The 22,771-nt window shown below is 44.7% G+C and overlaps 1 protein-coding gene across 4 annotated transcripts in view; it reads right to left on the bottom strand.

The window, feature by feature from the left end:
* Positions 1-147: 147 nt before the first annotated feature.
* Positions 148-22,771, bottom strand: part of ZDHHC4 (zDHHC palmitoyltransferase 4) — a 42,681-nt gene continuing 20,057 nt past the window's right edge. For all 4 annotated transcript variants that reach the window (XM_086940473.1, XM_086940472.1, XM_086940474.1 and 1 more), the window contains 6 exons: positions 18,729-18,859; positions 14,554-14,627; positions 11,953-12,131; positions 5,098-5,223; positions 2,173-2,417; positions 148-981 (listed from right to left, as the gene is read on the bottom strand). In XM_086940473.1, coding sequence (XP_086796599.1) covers positions 700-981; positions 2,173-2,417; positions 5,098-5,223; positions 11,953-12,131; positions 14,554-14,627; positions 18,729-18,851 — 1,029 coding nt within the window. In that variant the 5' untranslated portion in view covers positions 18,852-18,859 and the 3' untranslated portion in view covers positions 148-699. The remainder of the gene's footprint in view (positions 982-2,172; positions 2,418-5,097; positions 5,224-11,952; positions 12,132-14,553; positions 14,628-18,728; positions 18,860-22,771) is intronic.

Raw genomic sequence — 22,771 nt, 5'->3', positions numbered from 1 at the left:
ACTTCTTTTCCTCACACGTGATTTATAAGCAGAGAGAAGCTAACAATGTAAAATAATCAGCAGTGCAAGAGGTTATCTCACTCAACAACAATTCAGCAATTTTTTCAAAACTCCACTAACAACTGGAGAAATAAGGCACGCAGGTTACTATGTTGGTAGACGTTTCGTGTTGCTTGCACCACATCAACTTTCTCTGATACAGAAAAAGACAGCCATTAGATTCAGAGGGGTTAGGGTAGGTGGGAGTTTGGAGTAGTTTGTTATGGAAGAGGGATCTCCATACATTGCGGACTGTTAATGTGGATTCTTCCTTCAAATGGTATTGCGTTTTAGTTGTTGAAATATGGGATGTGCCGGAGTGCTCAGCTGTTTTGTGTACAATGTGTTAAAAGCAAGTCACTGACATATTTTGAGACTGGTCTTTGTACTGAGAAACTTTTCTATACTTTGTCACACCAGAGAGCTTCCAGGCTCACATAAATAACAACTGCGAAATTGAGCCACCAAAGTAAATCTCTTCCCACAATCTGTAGTCCAGTAGCTGAGATTGCCTACCGCCTCATCCAAATCAAAAAGATGGCCCATGTCTGTCTGGCAAGCTACCCGAGCACCTTAAGAGAGATGTTCTCCTGTTGCACACTGGTGTAGAGGAAATACAGACACTCGTCAAACAAATGGTTCTCTCCTCGCTGATTTCCTTTATTTATCTTTCTCCTTCAAGCTTGCAGTTGGCTGTAAGGCCTCTTTGATGTTAGCTAAGAAGCCTTTTGTGTAGATGTTCTGGTAGTGGACATGCTGATTATGGGGGACGTGCTGTAGACATGACAAGCACCCCTGTGCCCGCGCCTTACACCACTCATTGGAGGTCTGGTTTCTGAGCAGAAGGTAGAGAACAAAGCAAGTGTAACCTCCGATCAATAAGAAGAGAATGATGAGAAATCCAAGGAGGAGGACGATTCTTGGGAAGGTCAGGAACAGATGCTAAACAAAGAAAATAAATGCAAAGTATTTAAAAGGCCAACCGGTCAACAGAAAATCTACAAATGCAAACAGCTACACAAGACTAAAAGAGAGTAAACAGATAATGGTGGCAGTTCAGCATGGGTGTGCTACTCAAAGTCTGCCATTTCCGTAGTGTGTATATTGCAGATGCTGTTGGCAATGGGTAGAAAGCTAGCCGAACAAAGGGATTGTTGTAAGGCTGGTGGCTGCGACTTAACAGTTGACACTAGGTGACTGATTTCTTCACCTCCAGGTCAATGGTTAAAGCACTGGTAATACTAAAATGCATTACCATCCTTAAATGCTTTTGTTTGACAAACTAGAATACATTAATTGATAGCCAACCTCTTAGTTATAATATACTAGTTCCTCAGTAGAGAACCTAAAAATGGAACAAACCACACAACTTAGCATCTCTGATTGGCTGTGTGGGGACTACTTGGAACGCTCGGGTAGACTTTCAAATCAAGTTTGATCTGCAATAATTTGAGTTAGAAAAATAAGAATAGAAAGCCTAGCTGAATGCTATAGTTAGAGACAAAATGAAGACCTGATGCTTCATTGCATCACTTGCAGTACTGCACACATGTAATACATCATTTAATTTGCTTTTACAGGGGCAAAAAAAATCACATGCTCACACAATACCCCAAGACAGATTTGTGACTTATTGTCTTAAGACTTCGTACACAATAAAAGGTAAGTGTATTATATGTTTTGTGATACGTTCAGCCACAAGTTTCCATCCTGGGTACATCGATAGAACAAGTAAATTTAGCATCGGCTGGGACATGCAATATAGTGTAAAGGGAGTGTCAACGTTTTTCGGCTATCAAAACAAGTGGAAGGATCCTTCTTCAGGACATGGGGAAACCTTTATTATTAAGCTATATCAGTAAGTCAGGATCAGAGCTAGGAGTATAATTTGTTGATATGATTGTGGGCCAATAAAAATATATTTTTCCAACGCAGGGATAGAGTTTTCTGTAAAAAAAAAAGTCTTCATCATAAAGGGAACCAAATTAATATGGAAAGTATCAACATGCACTGCAAGAATATGAACACCTAGAGGATATTCAGTTATCTCCTGCTCTTCATATGACCCCTACTTGTGTTCCCACACTCCTACCCATTCTAGCCTAAATTGATAGTGCGAGGTCTCTGAATCACCTGAATAATGAAAAGCATTTCCACAGCATGCTCCTGTCCTTGTGTGTCCAAGTAACTTCCCATCAACATGTTTGATAGAAAGACCACCTTCACCAAGAAGTACGTGATGATGCCAGCGAGGTCTACAGTCATTAGAGTCAACGTGATGAGGTAGACGAGGAAATATTTAGCATTGTAAGCGCCAATGCAGTTATTCACCCAGACACAATGGTGGTCGAATCGATGAACACATCTGTCGCACACACCTGGAGGCAAAAGGAAAAATACATGAATTGTTACTCAGACGACAGGTCTTTGGGTAGAGATATGCTTCCAGTAGAGACTGATGATGGCTACCATGGAATTTCTTACTCTGGTGAGAAGTAAAAGTGATCAAAAGGAGATGATGGACGGAATGCTGAACATTGCAAACACTCACCCCCAGTCACAAATCTGGGTTGAATCCATCATCGTTCTTTAGCTCACTCCGCCACCCCAGTTCAGACACAGCCATATGCAAATCAGTCTTGCCCTGTGCCTCATGGGAACAGTCCAGACCGAACTACCAAGCCATGTCTTCCCTGGACCGGAAACAAGCATCCTGGGACCGGTTTCTGGCTAACAGCCATCATCAGCCAGGCTAGCTTGAATTTTGTGGCAAAGTGAGCAAGGGACCCACGTCTGGGCATACCCTGCCAACTAAGGGCGAACAAAGCAAACACAAGGAGATGATGGATGGAGTGCTGAACATTGCAAACACTCAACCCCAGAGAAGTAAAAGTGATGCATTAAATGGTACAGCCTTGCTGTTTAGGAGAAATGTTCTGCAAGTTCTTACGTGTATGTTAAGCAAACTTTCTTTTGTAGTTTTAAGCAGCAAAAAGTAGAGTAAGAATTGCAATCCTGCAGAGGTTCGTGCCATGGAGGACTGGTCAGAAGTACACTAAGCAAGTCTACCATGATGAGAAACAATAGGTAAGTTCCAACGGTAAGGTAAAACAACTGCAATGTTATTACAAGGCCGCCAGTCTGCATTAGACTAAAAATTATTACAAAATCTTACTTTCCTGAGTATTTTTATTCGATCAACCCTTACCCCTGCATAGTTGTTTGCATTTGGGTTATATGTGCATTACAAACAGACGATGAATTACTTTTCTCAGTATATCCCATTAATGAAAGCAGCATTAAAGCATTTTTTTGCTGCACCAGGGACTTTTAAGGTTATATTATTCCCTTTCCCATTCATATAGGTTTGTATCATCTCAGATCTATTATCTAATGTCAAAGAAAAATCATTACGCCCAAAATCCTCATAACATCGCTGTATGTTAATTGTCGTATCAGGCCTTATTCCGCTCATGTCAATTTCAACCGAAGTAACATGTTGATATGCTGGAGAATGGAATTATGTATCTCTGGATATATCCAAAGTCTAGAGGTTTAGATCCCCTACCACTATAACGGAAGGACTTGGTTCAATGTGCTATGTATGGCACATCTGGTTTACAGCAGACCTGTATTCTGCCCTATTCCACATGGGGGGGAAGTACTGTCTGGAAACAAAACAATCCCTTTGTTCTCCAGGGATACAGTGGTTATTGGGAAACCCACCTTTTTGTGCTCAGAATATCACACTCAAGAACCTGTAATAATAATGACAATGTATGTTGAAAATGGTTTTGTGCTGTATTTTTCTATTTAGTACATGCACTGTGACCACAAAACATAGAGCATATTGCTACTATAAATGTGAAAACGACAAACATTTCCACCATGTTTTCCAGGAATATGTTTCCCAACTCCTACACCCTATGTTCAGCACTACCCTGAGAGTATAAAGTAAACTTACTTTGCCTGCCTTGGAGAATGTTTCAATTGCCACGCCGCATACCTGATCACAGTGTACTTCTGTTATCAGACTCTTGGCTGAATGAGCAGGGAGTGCCTCTGTTTTCTCAATGAAAGCATGCACTCTACCAGCTGAGCACAGCTCAACTCAGCTTCTGTGAGGGTATCCAATCTCGGCCCAGAAAGGGGCACCAACCAGCAGTCTGGAATCTAACTTTTTTCTGGAAGGCTCGGGTGCAAAGGCCTCTCCCACCTGAATGAACAAATCTCACTGTTCATATAACAAACTGACCACTGCTTAAGTCTAGCTAACTATGAGTGAAAAGCAAGGCAGAAACGAGGTGGAAAAATCCAGCTGGAACCAGTGTTCCTGATATGCATCGCCTCTTGCGCACACAGTAGCGCTCTAGCTTAACATGTGTACCATGCGACGCTAAGATGTAGGACATCTTGGCCAGATTTATGTTTCCTATTCTGCTGATAGATAATTGAGAAGATGATGTGCTGCAAAATGAATGTGTATGCATGCTGTGAAGTGTGCAGACCACTTGTTTGAGGTTGACAATGGAAAGCAACTCAATCAAGCTAATGCTAAGTGTATTTAAAAATGGAGTCTGGTTCTGGAATCTATATCAATGGGAGGAGATGTTCTTACCTTGGGGCAAACCAGTAGCAAAGCCAAAAAAGTATGTACCAGAGGGTGGGGCGGGGCTGGGTTGGGGCAGTTTTCACTGTGGGGTGTGGAGGAAGCACTGCCGTCGAAGGTCTTCCCATAGTATGAAGCACAGGCAATTGCAGAGAAGTTCTTACCATGGGGTGAAGCAAAAGTAATGCAAGAGAATATCTTAACATGAGGTGAACTGTAGGCAGTGCCTGAGAAGTTCTTGCCGGGCAAGTCAGGAGAAGTGCCTTACAATGGTGTTAAACCAATAGGGTCTCTTACTGGTGTGTTCTTCAGACCCCAAAATGGGGATGTTACTCACTGTGGGGTAAAGAGAGAGTTACACATGGAATATTCCCAAACTGGTGTTAACAGGAATACATTTTGGAATGCTCCTAACACAATATTACACTGAACGTAATGTCAAATCTTACCACAATGCTTTGAACGAGCTGGTTTCGCAGTCTGGCAAGTGCCACATATTCTGCCCTTATGAAACAAGACCCCGTCATATTTGTATACCTGGAGGTAGAATGCTTGGTTGTATGTGGTTATTGTACCTGCAAGGTGAAGACAACATTGTTTACATACAACTATAATAATCGTATCACCTCCCCAGTCCAGGCACAGAGAGTGGAAGGAAGGATGCGGGAGACACTCAAGGGATCAAAACAACAGCAACAGCAGCCACATATCTCTCAGGGGCATTCATACTCGGATGAAATAGTTCTTGGGGAGGAGGCAACATACTTTCCAGACTCGCAAGCGGATCCACAAGTCCCATGGGACTTATATGACGCAGATCCGGTAGAGGACATCGACCCAGACCTACAGCCCTCAGAGGTCTCCAAACCGGTCCTGGAGGGCCGGATCCATGCCAGATTTTTGGGATATCCCCATTGAGATACATGTAGTTATTTTAAAAATCTGGCATGGATCCGGCCCTCCAGGACCGGTTTGGAGACCCTCTAAACCAGGGGTCTTCAAAGTGTGGGGCGCGACCCCCAGGGGGGCCACGGAGTGATTGAAAGGGGGTCGCGCATTCCCGATCACACTTCTTCCCCAGGCCCATCTGACTACAGGGATTCAGCCCCCCCTCCTCCCCCATAGTGTGTCTCAGCTCGAGCTTGCTGTGAGCTGCGCTGGGCTGTGTCTGCCGTCTTATCTCCAGCACAGCCCGGCACCCCTGAGTTTTTCACAGGTCGTTAACGGCCATTTGCATATTTACATAGCTTTTGAAAACTGGTCACTGAGGCTTAGTTTTTTTTTTATAGTTCCAGTACCCCCTGGGCCCCAACTCAGCCTTTCCCTTACATTTGTATTTTACATTTACTGCAATAGTGTGAGAATGTATTTCATAAAAAGAAATAATAAAAAGTAGAGTTGTCAGAAGAAAAAAAATACCAGCCATTTCTCTTGTAACACACTGTTTGCTACCTCTCACATTTTGTTTGATTTAGATACTTGCACAAGTGCCACCATTGCCTACGTAACGTTTGTTCTTGTGTTTGAGTGTGCCATTTGTTGCAGTATTATACCTCTACTTTTACTTTGTACGCTTTTGTAACCTGCACACATATCACTTTTTCCTCATGTAATGTACCGTTTGCTACCTCTTGTATTTTGGTTGATCGCTATTGTCACTTTTGCCTCATGTAACTTAACATTTGCTTTTGTACTTTGTTCACTTGTAATTTTCTCCTCATGTAACATTACTGTTCCTATTGTGAAGCTCTCTGACACCTTCGGGTAAAGTCCGCGCTATATAAAAACGCATAAATAAATACATTCGTAATGTGACTTTTCGGTCTCTGTTCCCTTTATCAGTCATGGATCATTGAGGCTGCCCTAGAACACAATTAAAAGTGCTTTCTATTTATATATGCACAGATGAGTGCTGAAAAAACAGCTTTACGTGACTGCTTATTTTTGTACTGTCTGGGACATCAAAATATTGAGCAGGCAACCCTAATCATAAGACTGGAAGTATGTTGCAAGATCAGAATATTTATTTCCTCCACCCTCGATCCCTGATTAATGTCATAATAGCAATAGTTTAACCTATATCTTAAACCCTACGCCGCAGTCAATAATATGTTGAGTTTCTTCAACTGTCTGGAAATGCACCCTGTATTCAGAGAACTCACTCCTCATTCTAGCACTTCACTTTCATGCTCACCCTGCATTCACAGCGATCACAATGCACTCACACTGATCACCATGCACTCACATCATTCACCCTCTCGCCCTGCACTCACAGTGATCACTCTTCAATCACAATGCACTTGCAATGGTCTCCCTGTACCTCAACCTGCAGTCACGCTACTCATCTGCACTCATCCTGCACTCATGTGACAGACACCTCATTCACCTGCCCCTTCACTGCTCAATTGGCAACTCGCTCAAACAAGCCCATCATTAACCATGCATTCTTTCATCCCACTCTGCACTTATATCCACACTCAAATTCATATGGCCACCTCACTCACCCTGCAGTCACTCCTCTTTCCCTACTCTCATACTGTTGCATCGCTCACCGTGCACTCACATGGGCACTCTTCTCATCCACAGAGGGCAGGGTTTTAGGGACCCCTGCTGCTCCCGGACAGGGCCAGGTGAGCTTCTAATGTGGCAGCACGTATTCCTGTGGAGTGGAAGGCCCATCACAAAGGTTGACTAGACATCTTTCTGATGTTAATTGCTGTATTTTGGTTGTAAACTGGTACTGTTTTATTGTGAGCAAAAAAATGTCAAAATAATGAAGCAATTCTATCCCAAAATAACGTGGCATCACATAACATTTACATTTTCCTCTCACACAATTTAGTCAAGCCTTCCGTGTAATTTAGTCCTCACCTGCCTCGTAATTCCAGAAGCCCTGACTACAGGTTTAGAAATGTTTGTCAGGAGGGGGTCCTTATGACTGAAAATGTTGACAGGGGGGTCTCTGCACCCAAAAGTTTGAAGACCTCTGCTCTAAACCATCACCACCCGATCTCATCACATCTTACCACAACATCATCAGTAGGGCAGCACATTACCACAAGGTGGCGCTACATACACTTGAGCAGGATGTTTTGGTGGAAACACTAAACAGATCACAAAAAACAGCACAGTCCCTTCCCATGTTAAAAGGCATGCTAATATCCACTCAAGACATTTTTAAACCAGTTAAATCTAGGATGATCACCGCTAGAATAGAGAAAAAATATAAACCATGCCCATCAGACCCTGAATACATCAGAGGTCAGTTCACCCCGGACTCCCTAGCAGTACATCCTGCTTAGAAAAAGAGCAACTTCCCAAGGCACAGGGATGCTCCTCCCCCACCCCACCCCAGACAAAGAGTAAAAAATACGATGCAGTAAGTAAACGTGTTGCTGCACAAGCAGCCAACCACCTACACATCACAAACTCTGTTGGTTTACTCTCAGTCGTGCCCAATAGGAGGAAATGCAGGGGCTTGTACAACAGCTCACAGACCAATTCCGACAAAGAGGGACTCCGTTGGCAGAAGAAGGTAGGACAATATCAAATGCCACCATACAATGTGCACTGGATTATGCGGATACCAGTGCGTGAGAGGTAAATACCAGCATACTCATTAGACGACATGCATGGCTCTGGGTTTCTGGCTTTAAGCCAGATGTAGAACATCACCTTTTAAACCTCCCATTTGATGGTCAGAACGTATCTGGACCACAAGTGGATGAAATGCTAGAGAAAATAAAACAGGATACGGTCGACACTGTTAAAGCTATGGGAGCCCCCCAAACTTTTCAACACAGAGGTTCCTTTTGCAGAGGTCAGTATAGAGGGTCAGCAAAAGTGGGTACATCCACCAACTCAGGCAGTGGCCAAAAACAACATGGGTCCTATCAAGAACAATTTAAAGAGCTACATACTGTAGGCCACTCTATAGAAACAATAAAAGACAAGGGTTCACTGCTAAAGCTCCCCCACCTCCAAAACACTGACCATCTAAGCCTCCTGCCACAACATATTGGGGGACGGCTACAACAAATCCACCGTCAGTGGAAAAACCACCACAGATTAGTTGGTGTCCTCTATAATCAATGATGGGTATTGTTTAGAACTAAAGTACACACCTCCTACAATACCACCAAGGACGCAAAACATGTAGGCCCAAAACAACATCAGGGACACGGGGCAAACCCACTATTTTTCCTCATTCCCAATAAGGACAAAACCTGATGGCCAATTCCAGACACAAGACCACTCAACAGTTACATCTCCTCAAAACACTTCCACATGGTAACACTACAAGAAGTGATTCCATTGGTACAACAAGGAGATTTCAGGACAGCATTAACCATTTCCATATTCCGATACATCCAGCGCACCGCCGCTATCTCTATTTCCAAGTCAATGGGCAGCACTATTGGTTCAAGGTCCTACTATTCGGAGCCACTATAGCCCCAAGGGTCTTCATCAAATGCCTTGCGGCATATCTCGGAAGGAGAGGCATACATATTTTCCCCTATCTAGACGACTGGCTCATCCAAAGTCCAACCAAACAGCAGTGGTTTCAAGACACCCAACAAGTGATCAACCTTCTACACAAGTTAGGGTTTTCTCTAAATATACCGAAGTCTCACATGCAACCGCAACCTCTATAGGTACAACCCTTTCTAGGTGCAACACTAAACTCAGTCACAGCCAAAGCCTATCCCAGTCCAGAAAGAGTACAAACCTTCAAACTAGCATTACCTCTGTTACAACCACAAACTCAGCTCTCAGTAAAAATAGTCATGAGTTTTCTAAGAATTATGGCATCATGTATAGCCATAGTACCAAATGCTCGCCAACATAAGAGTCCCTTCAACGCACTCTTCAGTCACAATGGTCTCAAGTGAAAGGGCATTGAGAAGATCTAGGGATGACAGGGCCAGCAACCCATCACTCTCTGCAGTGGTGGAACAGCAACAATCTGATCTTCAAAGCCCCAATTCTGTAGATTACGACAGATGCACCTCTTCGGGGGTGGAGAGCACATATGCAAAGCCTCACAGTACATGGTCTATGGTCAATATATCAAAAATAATTTCACATCAATCATCTGGAGCTTCTAGCAATTTAACTAGCTCTGAAATCTTTTCACAGTTGTCTTCACAACAAGATAGTACTAATACGTACAGACAACCTGACTGCAATGCACTATGTTAACAAACAGCATCACAGCTATGCCTCCTAGGGTGGATAACAACTTTGCAGATATGCTCAGCAGAATTCACCAACAAGTGCACGAGTGGGAAATCAATATACCACTCCTACTTCAAACAGTGGGGAGCCCCACAGGTTTCCTAACAAACGCTCCAGAGGCAATGCCCTATGGATGAACTGGTCAGGGACATGTGCATATGCTTTGCCCACTCTCCCACTAATTCCATATGTGGTGCAAAAATTAACACAAACATCCCTCACACTAATCCTAATATCCCCACTAATCCTGATACCCAACATGGGCACAGCAGGCATGGTTAACAACCCTACTGCAACTGTTGGTAGTGCCATACGAAAAACTACCTCTTTGGCCACATTTCCCAATACAGAATCAAGGGAGAGTGATGCATCAAAATCCCAAACACCTCAATCTAATGATCTGGCTCCTGAGATCCTAGAATTTGGGCACCTTAACTTACCACAAGAATGTATGGATTTACTTAAACAAGTACGTAGACCAAGACAAGAGCTTGCTACGCAGCAAAATGGAAAATATTTGTTCATTCCTGTTTAAATAAACAAATCGTTATCACCAACAGTAGAACACCTCAGTGGCCTATCTCTTCCACCTACAGCAAGCAAGACACGCACATATATCTATCAGATTACATTTAGCAGCTTTAGCTGCTTACATGCAAAACTGGCAACACGTCACTCTTTAAAATACCAGTGATTAAAGCCTTTATGGAAGGACTAAAAAGAATCATATCACCTTCCATTCCCCCAGCCCCAGTTTGGAATTTTAACATTGTTCTCACTTGACTTATGGGACCACTATTTGAACCACTTCACTCCTGTGAACTTCCATTCCTTACATGGAAAGTTGCTTTCCTAGTGGCCATCACTTTCCTTAGGAGAATAGGTGAACTCCAAGCACTTACTTTAAAAGACCCATTCTTTCAAATATCTCCAACAAAACCGGTACTCCGTACCAACCCAAAGTTTCTACCAAAGGTATTGTCTGCCTTTCACAAAAGCCAAACTACAGAGCTACCAGTTTTCTTCCCTAAACCAGACTCATTAGCGGAAAGAGCCCTGTATACACAAAATATCATAGATAGAACCAAGTTCTTTATTAACCCCTTCCATGCGGCCGCGATTCTGCGCCTGTGCGGCAGAATCGCGAGTGGGCGGGTTTATGACGGCCCCCAGCCGTCATCTGCACACAAGCATCGTAGTCCATGACAGCTGGGGGCCGTCATCAGCATGCCAGGGGTTAAAGCACAACTCTTTGTTGCATTTGCAAAGCCACAACATGGGTCCCCCATATCCAATGCAGGAATTTCCTAAAGGATAGTTAGGTGCATTCTAACTTATTACCACCGAGCAAAAAGGATACTTACAGTACCTCCAAGAGCTCATTCCACACGTAAAAAGGAGTCACACTGGCTTTCTTAGGAAACATCCCAATAAAAGATATTTGTATAGCAGCCACATGGAATAACCCACATATATTTACAAAACACTATTGTGTTGATGCCTTATCTAATTAATAAGCTAAAGTTGGGCAAGAGCTCTCTTTCGAACATCTACATCAACCAATCTCTAGCCAATGCTTAGGGGAGCACTGCTGTACATTCGATGCTAAGCATATGCATCTACAGCCAACAAACGCTACAAATGGAATATGTTACCCTGTAAGCATCTATTTGTAGCATGTATTGCCGTGGATTCATATGCACCCACCCTCCTCCCCGGAAGTTGTTGGTTGATGTATATTCTCATCTATCTAACATTATTTACTGTACTTAATTTTATTCGCATGTTTATCTTTTGTATCACTATATTGCTCCTTTCCTAAAGCTCACCCCATGAGCCAAAAACAATCTAACAAAGAAGCAGAGGAACCTGTGCAATACACCATGGAGGAGGAGTCATAATAACTTGTGACTCAGAGATCTTTGAAGAAAAACAACTTACAACAGTCCAAGCACAACACTAGATGGCAGGATATGCTAAGCATATGCATCTACAGCACTACCTGCTATGAATAAATGCTTACAGGGTAAGTAACATATTCCTTCCTTCGCTACGTCTTAGCTTACCAGGGTCAGTCGTGCAGCAGAGCCAGAAGAAGCCCATGTTGACAGAACCCAGCACGTAGGGCAGGAGGAGATGGTACCTGCTGAACTCCAGCTCAGAGCAGTAGCCATAGATCTCCAGGGTGTATTCGCTGTACACCGCAGCTTCCAAAATAACATGCAGGGCAAGAAAAACCCAGCTTCTGCAAAGCAAGAGAGAGAAGTCAAGCGTAAGCTTAGCAAGCAGTGTCAACGCCAACAGATTAAGCTGGCATTTTGAGTGCTGAATAAAACATATTAAAAAGCCTGATGCGTCTCTGATAAACTATGTCTATAATGCTGCTAATTAATTAGTAGTGTCTCTCTCAGTAGCAAACACAGGCTAATTCAGTTTAGGTTCATACAGCGGTATCACTTATACACCTACCAGTTTACAGAAATATGGACTGACTGCTGATGTCAGATGTATAAGATGCAATAGAGATGGGTGGACCTCAGGAACTTGGCCTGGTGGGGTCCAGGTATACAAACTTACTGGCAGAACATTTGCAATAAACTAGGCAGAATGAGGTGTCAGAGAAGTGCCCGATGCGTGTACTGTTGGCGTAGCGGCCAGGGTGCCTGACTCCAGACCAGAGTGTTCGCGGTTCGATCCCCGGCTCCGGAGGCAGGTTAGCTCAGCACCATGTGACTCTGGGCAATAGCTCGCTTAATCTTCCCGACGCCCCCCAGCGCCGGGACACCTCTCCGGAGGTAGCTGTGCACTTTACAAATGCTGGCTTTTACATTTGGGGTCGGTTAAGGATGTTCCTGTTGCTATGAGGAAATACCCAGCTCTGGGGCTCCTATTAGCGCATGGATGTCCGGTGAGGAGGTGGGGAAGGGACACCCTTTCTTCCACACATGAATGGATTCAATAGATTATCTATTGTAATAAAGCTGCAGACTTATCTCATACACTCTTACCTTCTAAAGCTAGGCCTAACGCCATTTGGTTAAACCTTCAGGAATATCTGCTGTTGAGATTGCAAGAGATATTGATGCAGTCTATCATGATGACAAATCAGTCATCAGGTGTCTTTTTCTTGTATTTTTCCCCGATTTTATTGATTCGCTAGAGAAGAGGCTGAGTTGCGTTGAGGCACTTGAAAACCAGGGGGTGAAACAAAGAAAAAGAATGAAGTTCATTGGTAAAGCTTTGTAGGTCTTTACACTAAGAAAGCAACAGAAGTACAATGGTTTTTGTTGCAATGGGTAAAGTGACACTTTATGCACCCCTTATTAACTCAGCCCCATATGAGTTAAACATTGTTAATTTGCAGGGGTAATCTGGGGGGGGCCCTGGATAGCCACCACGATGTGCCTTGCCCTAGCATCCAGTCTCGAAAGGACAGAGGGACGCATTTCAGAGTTAAAGTGTACTGGCAGAACTGCATCTAGATTCCACTATTAAGGTAGAAGTTGCAATGCCAGTTAATGTTGAGATGTATTAGCATGGCTGAGTGTTGGTCCCAGTACTATGCTATCAGGAGGCCTCTACTGTCTCTGGGTGCTATTCAAGCATGAATTAAGGCACACTGGCAGAGCAGGTTTCAGTAATTAAGTGCTACATGTGATGCAGATCGGGTTGAGGTATCTTAGCAGAGCTGTGCATGGACATTGGTATACTGGGACAACAGACTGTAATGCAGTACACAAAGGAGGTGAACTGGTAGAGCTGTGAGTGGCCTCTGCAGAGGCTCATTCACAAAGCTATTTTCTGAATGTAATTGTGTCTTACTCCTATCTTAGGTGTGAATTACGGAATCTTTCCTGATTTTCTGGGAGTGATGCATGTTTACGTATGGGAAAGAGCTTTGTGAATCCCGCTCTGATTCTAAGCACTCCACCTGTGCCTTTCCCCTCTTTGAATCCCAAATGTTGGTTTTTTTTTGTGAGTAAGCATGTCTTCTGTAAATACATGAGTAAGTCCCACCTGCCACGGATCTCCTATCCTTTAGGAAGGGTATAACCCCTCCCCTGCCGGTGACGGAACCACTCCGTCACCAGCCGCGGTCGCGCTGTGCTGATGACGGAGCGGTTCCGTCACGGCCCGCTCTGAACGCCTGCGCGGCGCGGATTCCGCGCCGCGCTGAACGTTCTATTGAGCGGGCGGGGCCGTGACGGAACCACTCCGTCATGAGCACAGCGCAACCGCGGCTGGTGACGGAGCGGTTCCGTCACCAGCATGCGCCCGCCGCCCGCCCCCTTAGCACTGCGGCGGAATAGCCCCCGCAGTGAAGGGGTTAAAGACCTGGCTTTTTGCTGAATAAACCTCATTGCCTCAGTGCTTTTGTTTTCAGGATAAATAATTGGCGCCAGGAAATCCACGGGTAACCGCTGCGCTTTAAAAAGACTATTAACATAACACCTAAGGCTGAAATAATGCACAATCAACCACACACAGACAAAGCTTTGTAAAGCGGGTCTTAAAAGAGGCCAATGGACATGTTGCATATCAGCACAAAGCCACCTCAGAGATCTTCCTGGGGGTGCCAAGCCTCCTTGGTGGGAAGCGAGAGAGGATGTTGGTTGATGGGTTGTACGATAGTCCGGTTGTGCACTTGCGCTGCATGGCTTACCTACCGAGCATAGAACAGTCTGTGCACCTCGCGCTGTACAACCCTCTGCAGCCACTCCGGGACCACGCAGGAACACACCTGTGAACATAAAGAAAACACGTTTGTATGAACTTGTTAAGTATCTCCTTCAGGTATGCTTTACACAGGATGTCTGTGTAATCCAATGGCAGCTACAAGAGGCATAAATGGTAAGCATGGACACCAGAGCTGCCTGATCGAGCGAGTGGCTATTACATCTGCCCATTGCAGCGGTGAGGGATCAACAAGCCCTGCCTCGCTGCCACTCTTTGCCTCAGTTCTAATAAGGATATTTTCCCAATACTACTCGGCCATCTCGTCTGTGTTCTTCCTCCCACCATTCCATTAGTGTGGGTGACTGCAACCAATGGTGGACCAAGCGCCCTCTTGACTTGCGTCAAACAATGGCTGAAGCTGGTTCTAAGAAAAAGCTTAAGACCTGGCTTTTCTCTCAGTAATCACTCTCTGCTTTCTTTTCACAGACCGTATAGCGCCGGGACACTCTTGAGTGGGCGTGAACTTTATAAATTCTTTCAAAATCCCAATCGCCAGCATGGGCAGGAGCCCACTTCAGGTCTGCACGAAGCATGGTGGGGACAGTGTCCTTATGCGTAACCTCTAGAGGCCGCAGGCACTTCCGGCAGTGTCAGAGTGTGAGGAAAACATGACAGGCCAGAAGTGCAAGCTAGGTAGTCCTCTACCATCTGAAAACAAACAAACAAACTAACACACCCCCACCCCCATCACCCCCAACCTGCCCCCAGGTGCAACCCAAGCCCTCAGCCTTTCCACATGGCAATGCGGGGTGGTCCTCTTATGTTGAAATACTGCTCCGACTTGAGATTTAGGGCAAGAGCAGGTGCCCCTACTGAGCTCTGGTGTCCTTTATTTAGAATAGAAGCATCAGTAAATTCAATAACTACATTTCCCAGAAGGCTAGGAAAAGGAAGAAACAATAAAAACACTTCGAAGTCAACCAATCCGAACTCCTTGCAGTACTAAGTCACTCAAATGTAGCAAGCAATTTCTTTTTTTTTGCACCTAGCAGTCTAATTAAGTACTATGATTTCGTTTCCTATACATTTGTTTCATTAACTAAGGTGGTTACTTTAGTAAGGTTTTGTGTGGCCAAGGCAGCGTAAAAGATTCAGTTCATTCTCTATTCAAAAGGCTTGCAGGGGCAACACAAAACGGTGCAGCGTAGTGCCCGTGCCCCTCGTAGTAAATCTGGCCTAGGGGTTTTCTTTTTTCATCTTTCAGAAGTTAGTTCTCGGTTGAGCTGTTCAGCATGTATCATCCCTCCTGATGGCTCTTTCTGCTTCGGAGGCTTGTGACGGTCTAACAGGATCTGCAGTGCTCTGGCATGGTGCCAAACATGTGTGCACACTTTCAGCCTTTTAGCTGCTGGAAACAACATCCCCTTGGGCACACCCAGGCTTCTATAAGAGTATGAGTTGTCAATACTTTTCAACAATCACAGCATAAAAGTTCCACGTCGCTGACAGTGTGCTGTTGTGGACAGCGTAAGGCGTAGTACCACCTTGAATGCGTCCACCGATTGTGGCAGAGCGGTGGAGATGAAGCTACATGTAACTGGTGGGAGTGGCATGCGTGTTGTTAGGTAGGTGGTTGACAGCTGCAGAATCATAGAAGTTTACGGCCCTATGCATTGCCTATAGGGCAAATCACAATACAGGACCAGAATGCTTGAAGAAAGGTTTCTTGGCTTATGCACCCAATACTGCTCTTCGCTCAACAGATGCCAACCTTCTGATCATCCCCAGAGCTAAGAAAGCCAACTGGGGGGGGGACAGAAGCGTCATAGTGGCTACATCTAAACTGTGGAACGCTCTCCCCCTGCAGATTAAGGCTAGTCCCACACTGCTATCATTTAGACAAATAGAAACTTGGCTCTTAACCCCTTCACTGCGGCGGCTATTCCGCCGCAGTGCTAAGGGGGCGGGGCGGAAATGCGGCGGGCGCATGCTGGTGACGGAACCGCTCCGTCACCAGCGTCGGTTGCGCTGTGCTTATGACGGAGCGGTTCCGTCATGGCCTCGCCCGCTCAATAGAACGCCCAGCGCAGGCGCGGAATCCGCGCCGCGCAGGCGCGTCGGGCAGGCCATGACGGAACCGCTCCGTCATCAGCACAGCGCCACCGCGGCTGATGACGGAGCGGTTCCGTCATCACCAAGGGAGGGGTTAAAGCAATAGGCTTTCTCAAGCTGTCTGCTTATCCTTCCAGTACATAGTGCCGAGACACCTATGGGTATTTGTGCGCTTTATAAATTGTTTAAATAAATACATAAATAGGAGATTGGGGAAGGTCAAGAATGGCAAGTGGCCATGATGTTTGGGTGGGGATGTAGTTGCTTAGGTGATGGGTTGAGTGTTGCCCACGAGGGTCGAGGGCAGGCTCAGATACGAGTTGATCAGGAGTGTGGAGGGCTGGTGCAGCTCCTGGAGGAAGGAGTTTGTGTTTACAGGTAATGGGGTTATTGGGCAGCCTAGGAGATGAAACCAGCTAGAAAGATCTAAAGATGGCGGTTGACGCTTCCTGCTCACCAACTTGCATCCTCCTAACAGAAGCCCTTTCCTGGCCTTGGTGGGCCACACATCGCTATAGCAACCCCTGGTCCATCCAAAGGACCAACACGACACCCCATGAACCAAGCTCTCCTGTCCTCCTCTCTGAGGCCGTCAATCAATGAAGTCCAGATTGTGTTTGCTCAGATGCAGAGCGCGAGACTGGGCACGGCAACTTGGGAGCACGAGGCACACTTCAGAAGCACGCGACCAAGTGATCTTTCACGCCTCTCTCGCGCGGCACCCTAATTATATGAAGCACTTAATTTGTTGCCGGAACATCAAAGCCATGAAAATTCAATTGGAAGAGAACAGAGAAAATAATTACTCCCGGCTGTGGCGGCCGCATCAGAGCTACTCGAGGGAAGACCTCTTTGCTACCACAGGCGCAGATGTTTATTCCCCAGTTTCTCTCGTCTTCTCTGTGGTAGGGTGGTCGGCGTACAGTGATCCCGAGACCAGGACGGACAGTGCAGTGAGGGGCAGGAAGCCGCGGTGCAGGGGCGCACGGACCTCTATCGCCATCTGGTGGTCAGCATGAAGAGGTGTGTGGGGTGGACCCTCACCTGCCAGAACGCGAGAGACGGCTCGGGTGCAGGTAAGAGTCACATGAACTCCTGGTTTATTTTTATTTTCTATTTTCATTCAATGCAGTTTAATATAGCGCGGACTTTACCCAATGGTGTCAGAGCGCTTTACATTAGAACCAAGACCGTTTACCTGAGGAAATGTACACACTTACCAGTTACAAAATACAACAAGGAAGAAGAAAAAGCAAAATAAAACAGTAGATGGCAGTCACACAAAAGTCCAAAGGCACACTAGGATTCGGAACGTACAGGCATAGATTACATATTTACAACATTGTAAGTACTTCCTTGAGGGGCATTGGTAGGTGTTTTCAAGATCACATTACCACAAGAAGTGGCCTTTGCACCTGCATCAGATTTCCTAAACTTCCGGTGGACAGGCAGGCGTCAGACGCAGTCTCCCCCAGGGCAAATATGAATGGGAAAGTGATTTTCAACTTCATAAACTCCTGTCGGCGGTGCTACTTGGCCGGGGGCATGACTTCGCGCCCCTATGGGCATTTTATCTAGTTTATGCCAACAGACTGGATCCCTGCCAACATAAAAGTGTCACTCCCTACTACACACACCCCCAGATGTTTGTGCGGTAACCTAGGGGCCAGAGAGCATTACTTATTCACCAGGTCTCGGCGACCCCAGAATTCAGCTAGATTGTCTATTTGGCCCGGTGCAGCCTTAGGGGGCATCAGATTTAGACACTTTGGCATTTGAATTGCTAGTATTTGTCCAGGGCACGTAAAAAGCATGCAAAAACTAATTTAGCACAAGCCGCATGAACACGAAAGTTTGAATAACAGATGAGTTAGAGAATTCCTTGCAATGGGAAGCATTTTGGGCAGGGAGTTATTATAGGCTAACTTGGTAACACAGATGATAGTAAGATGTGCGCTTTTATAGTGCGCCTCACAAACGTGCTTTACAGACACACCAAGAGCAACGTTATACAATGAGACATTAGGGACCAGTGTAAGGAATAGGGCATTACCTGAGCAGCTCCCCCTAGTATTCGTCCCGGGAAATTCCGATTTCGTCCTGCCCCCAGGCAGAGCAGAACAACACTGGCCAGAACAAAAATCAAATAAAGGACGAAAAGACTGAAAAAGTCCATCTTCGGTCCTGAAACGAGAAGAGGGATTAATTTAGCTCAGCAGAAGGAGTGTCAATTTATGGCAAACATTTCACCCTTCCTGCCAGGCCTGCGCCAATCCCTGCCAGGCTCAAGTAATTCAAACTGGTAACTTACCAAAGGTAACCACACCGAGTAGTGGAAGGAAGGTGATCATATGTAACATGTTTGCTTAAATTAACAATGATTGGTTTCACTTCACTGGTTTGTTCAAAAACATGTTTGATGAGGTCTACTTGGAATCTTTTGTATTGCAAAATACTTACACAAAAATTGTCACAGTGGACGCAGGCGCTATAATAATGTTACAGGACCAGCTCAGGGATATGGGTCACTCAAAAAAGATTCAAGCTAAACAGAATTGACCCCCTAAAAAGCCATCCACTACTGTAGCATTTTAATGAGGGCAACATCATCGTAGGATTAGATGCTACTGGTAGTTATGCTGCTGCGTAGGGTTTTAGCTGCTGCACCGCGCCACCCTTTTTCTGGGACCATTGTGGATGTTACCAAGAAAACGCCACTCATACATTTTTGCAGTTCTACAACTGTGCACTCCTCATTCACTTCCCCGAAAAACGGAAGACAATCATTAGTCTAGAGATCTTGAGACATCAAGATGAATGGTTAGTTATTTAATCTGTGGCGCTATATGGCCAACCTTCAAAGAGCTAGTGAAGCCCCTCCACCCCACAGTAAAAGTGAAATAAAGACAAGAGGAGTAAGAATTGATTTTTAAAACACATGGGAAAATAGATTGAAAGAAGGTAGGTAATAAAAGAGGATGGTGGAAAAAAGGAAATGTCAAACAGAATGCCAGATGAAAAGAAATGGAAAAGAAAACAAAGTTGAAAAGAAAGAAGCACTGGCAAAGCCAATAGAGTTTGCACATGAAAGAGCTATTGGCTTTGCCAATGTGTTTTAGTCATGTCCTAGCGTGAGTGGAATGTCACAGACTGGAGTAGAGTGTCATGGAGGGAGTAGAGTGAAGAAGAATAGAGGGCCATAGAGTGGAGTAGATTGTCGTACAGTGGGGGTGGCATAAAGAAGAATAGTGTTGTACAGTGGAGTGGCATGGAGTGGAATAGAGTATCGTTGAGGGGCGTAAAGAAGAGGAGCGTAGATTGGAGTACAGTGGACTGGAGTAGAGCATTGTGGAGTGGCCTAGAGTATCGTAGGGTGGGATACAGTGTTATGGAGTGTTGTGGAGTACAGCGTCTTAGAGTAGCATGGCGTAGAGCGTATCAGATTGTCATAGAGTGGAGTGGAATTGAGTGTGGTATAGTAGAGTGGAATTACAATGAGTGGAGTAGTGTGATAAGAGTGTAGTGGTATAGAGCAGAGTAGAGTGTTGTAGAGCAGAGCGGCATAGAGTGGAATGGTATAAAGGGGGTTGAATATTTTTTTTTTACAAGTTTCTAAAAACCCACTTAGTGATTCCTACATCTACACACACATCTAAACACTTACGTATACAATCAGTCATACATGCTATCAAAGATCAATAGAATACTATTAAATATACTTATACAACTAACTATAACGGGGGAATTTCAATGGTTTTATACAAGTGAAATGTCCAGCTTTTCAGTGAAAATATATATTATATATATACACCTCCTTCACTTGAAAAGAGCAGAGGCCACCATTGAGGACAGTAAGGAAGCACTTTATTCAGATGAAACCGGCGAATGCATTTCGACAGTCATTGCCTTCTTCAGCGCCATAAGTGTCCACGAGGCTCCCATCTACGCTCACACTGAGTGTCCTGCTGCCTAATGAAGCCATGTGGCTCAGGCCCCGCCCCCGATTTCAAGGACCCACCTGATGCAGTTCCTTGCGTAGTCCTGAACTGCAAACCCCAGAATGCAACAGTTTGCTTCCAGGTGAGTGGTGGGATGGAATATCGAAGTCCAGTGGTGGTGCGGGATGCAGGATTGCGCAGAAGAGACCCCAGACACTGTTTTCAAAATGAACAATGCCTCCTTACGTCCCCAGACCGCTTTAGCCCCAAAGCCCAGGTCCAAATGTACACGGGGGCAGCTGTGTCAGTGCACGCCGCCCAGGACGGGGATACATATCCATGTCACCGCTTCTCCTGATCCTGAACTTGTTGGCGGGCCCTGGCAGTACCAATCCCTTGATGTCCAAAAAAGCCGAAGCTGAGCCAGAAGTGCCCGGGCCAACTTTTCAAAGCGTGGGCCTCCAAATGCGTCTCTGGCCTGTACGCATAACAATATACAAACACCTCCTTCACTTGAAAAGAGCAGAGGCCACCATTGAGGACAGTAAGGAAGCACTTTATTCAGATGAAACCGGCGAATGCATTTCGGCAGTCATTGCCTTCTTCAGCGCCATAAGTGTCCACGAGGCTCCCATCTACGCTCACACTGAGTGTCCTGCTGCCTAATGAATATATATATATACATACACAGACATACACACACACGTTTTACACTTTTTCACAGTAGCAGCCCCCACTGGGTAGTTATGATGCAGCTGTACTTTCCATTAAAAATGCATTTTGCGATTTGCCTCTTACTTTTGACCCTCATAGACAGATATGCACAGAATTTGGCATCGGTTGGCGTAGTCAGTAGTCCTTGCCGGGGGTATTATATCAATATGAGACTGGCACTGAATGTATATCGGGGGCGTTCAAGTTTCGCATACATTTGGGTATTATTTTGTTTTAAGTATCTGGAATGTCAGTGTGGCATGCTTATTCTTATTTTTGTGTATGCCTAACCCCGATACTGGACGCCACCACGTTAAATTTTGAATTATTTGTAGTAGCAAAACGAGACTTTAAGGACGGTGTCTGGTGGTGCTTTTTCACCAATGTGGTAATTAGATTAATTCTAGCAAGTCTCCGTTTAGTTCCATTTACTTGCAGCACGCTCTATTTTTAATATTGTAACCTGATGGGTTAGCGCAATGTTTTTATCATAATGGGGCCTAATGAGATTACCTTGTTCGAATCACATCAAAGAATTTTTTTTTTCTGGGTTCATGTATAAACTTTTCATTGTTGACATGTGAGAGTGGTTTGTTTATGCACTATGCATTTAACCCCTTGCATGCTGGTGACGGCTTCCGTCCGTCATGGCACACAGTGCTCGTGTGCTGATGACGGCCGGGAGCCGTCACGCCCGCGATTGGAATGTGCCGTACAGGAGCGGAATTCCGACCGCAGGCAAGGGGTTAATAGTTACATCTGATGCACTTTGTGTTTAAATATTCAATGACACGTTTTTTCCACTAAGCAATTCATTTGTATAGTTCATATATATATATTTGTCCTCAGTTTTAAGTGAATTAAACTTCCATGATTATGAACTCTTCTATGTCTATGATTAAATCATAGTATTTAGGCTGTAGCAAAAATGGTGCGCATTAGATTGAGAAAGGCTGCTGCACCAGCAGAAACGTGTCTCTCTTGTTTGCCGGGTCGGAGGAGGCCTGATGTAATAAAAATGCCTTAAACCCAATAACCCTCATGTGCGTGCTCTTTTTCATGTGGAGCAGAGATGTCTTTTGATATATATAAAAAATATATATATATATTATATATATATATATATATTTTTTTTCCCATTGGGAATTCAAGGATTTTTTATATATTAGGCACTTGCACTATGTAAATTGTTTATAATATGAAGCATTCCAAGAGATCAGTTATTTTGCATTTCATTTGGAATTTCATTTTGAACATTATGAGCAACTAGGTACCTTGATATGTATAGTGAATCGAATTTCGAAACTATTAAGATACTACCTTTGATGTTTTTTAGGTCCCGCAGGTAATAGGGTATAAATATGATAACAATTGAAACATTTAATTTCGTGAATAGTAAACACAGTATAATGGATAAGTTTCTCCTTACATGTGTTTCATTATG

Source organism: Lissotriton vulgaris, chromosome 10 (genome assembly GCF_964263255.1).
Source record: "Lissotriton vulgaris chromosome 10, aLisVul1.2, whole genome shotgun sequence".
In the NCBI taxonomy this organism is placed as follows: domain Eukaryota; kingdom Metazoa; phylum Chordata; class Amphibia; order Caudata; family Salamandridae; genus Lissotriton; species Lissotriton vulgaris.
Note: the sequence above shows the minus strand (reverse complement) of the source record. Positions and strands in the feature narration are given on the sequence as shown.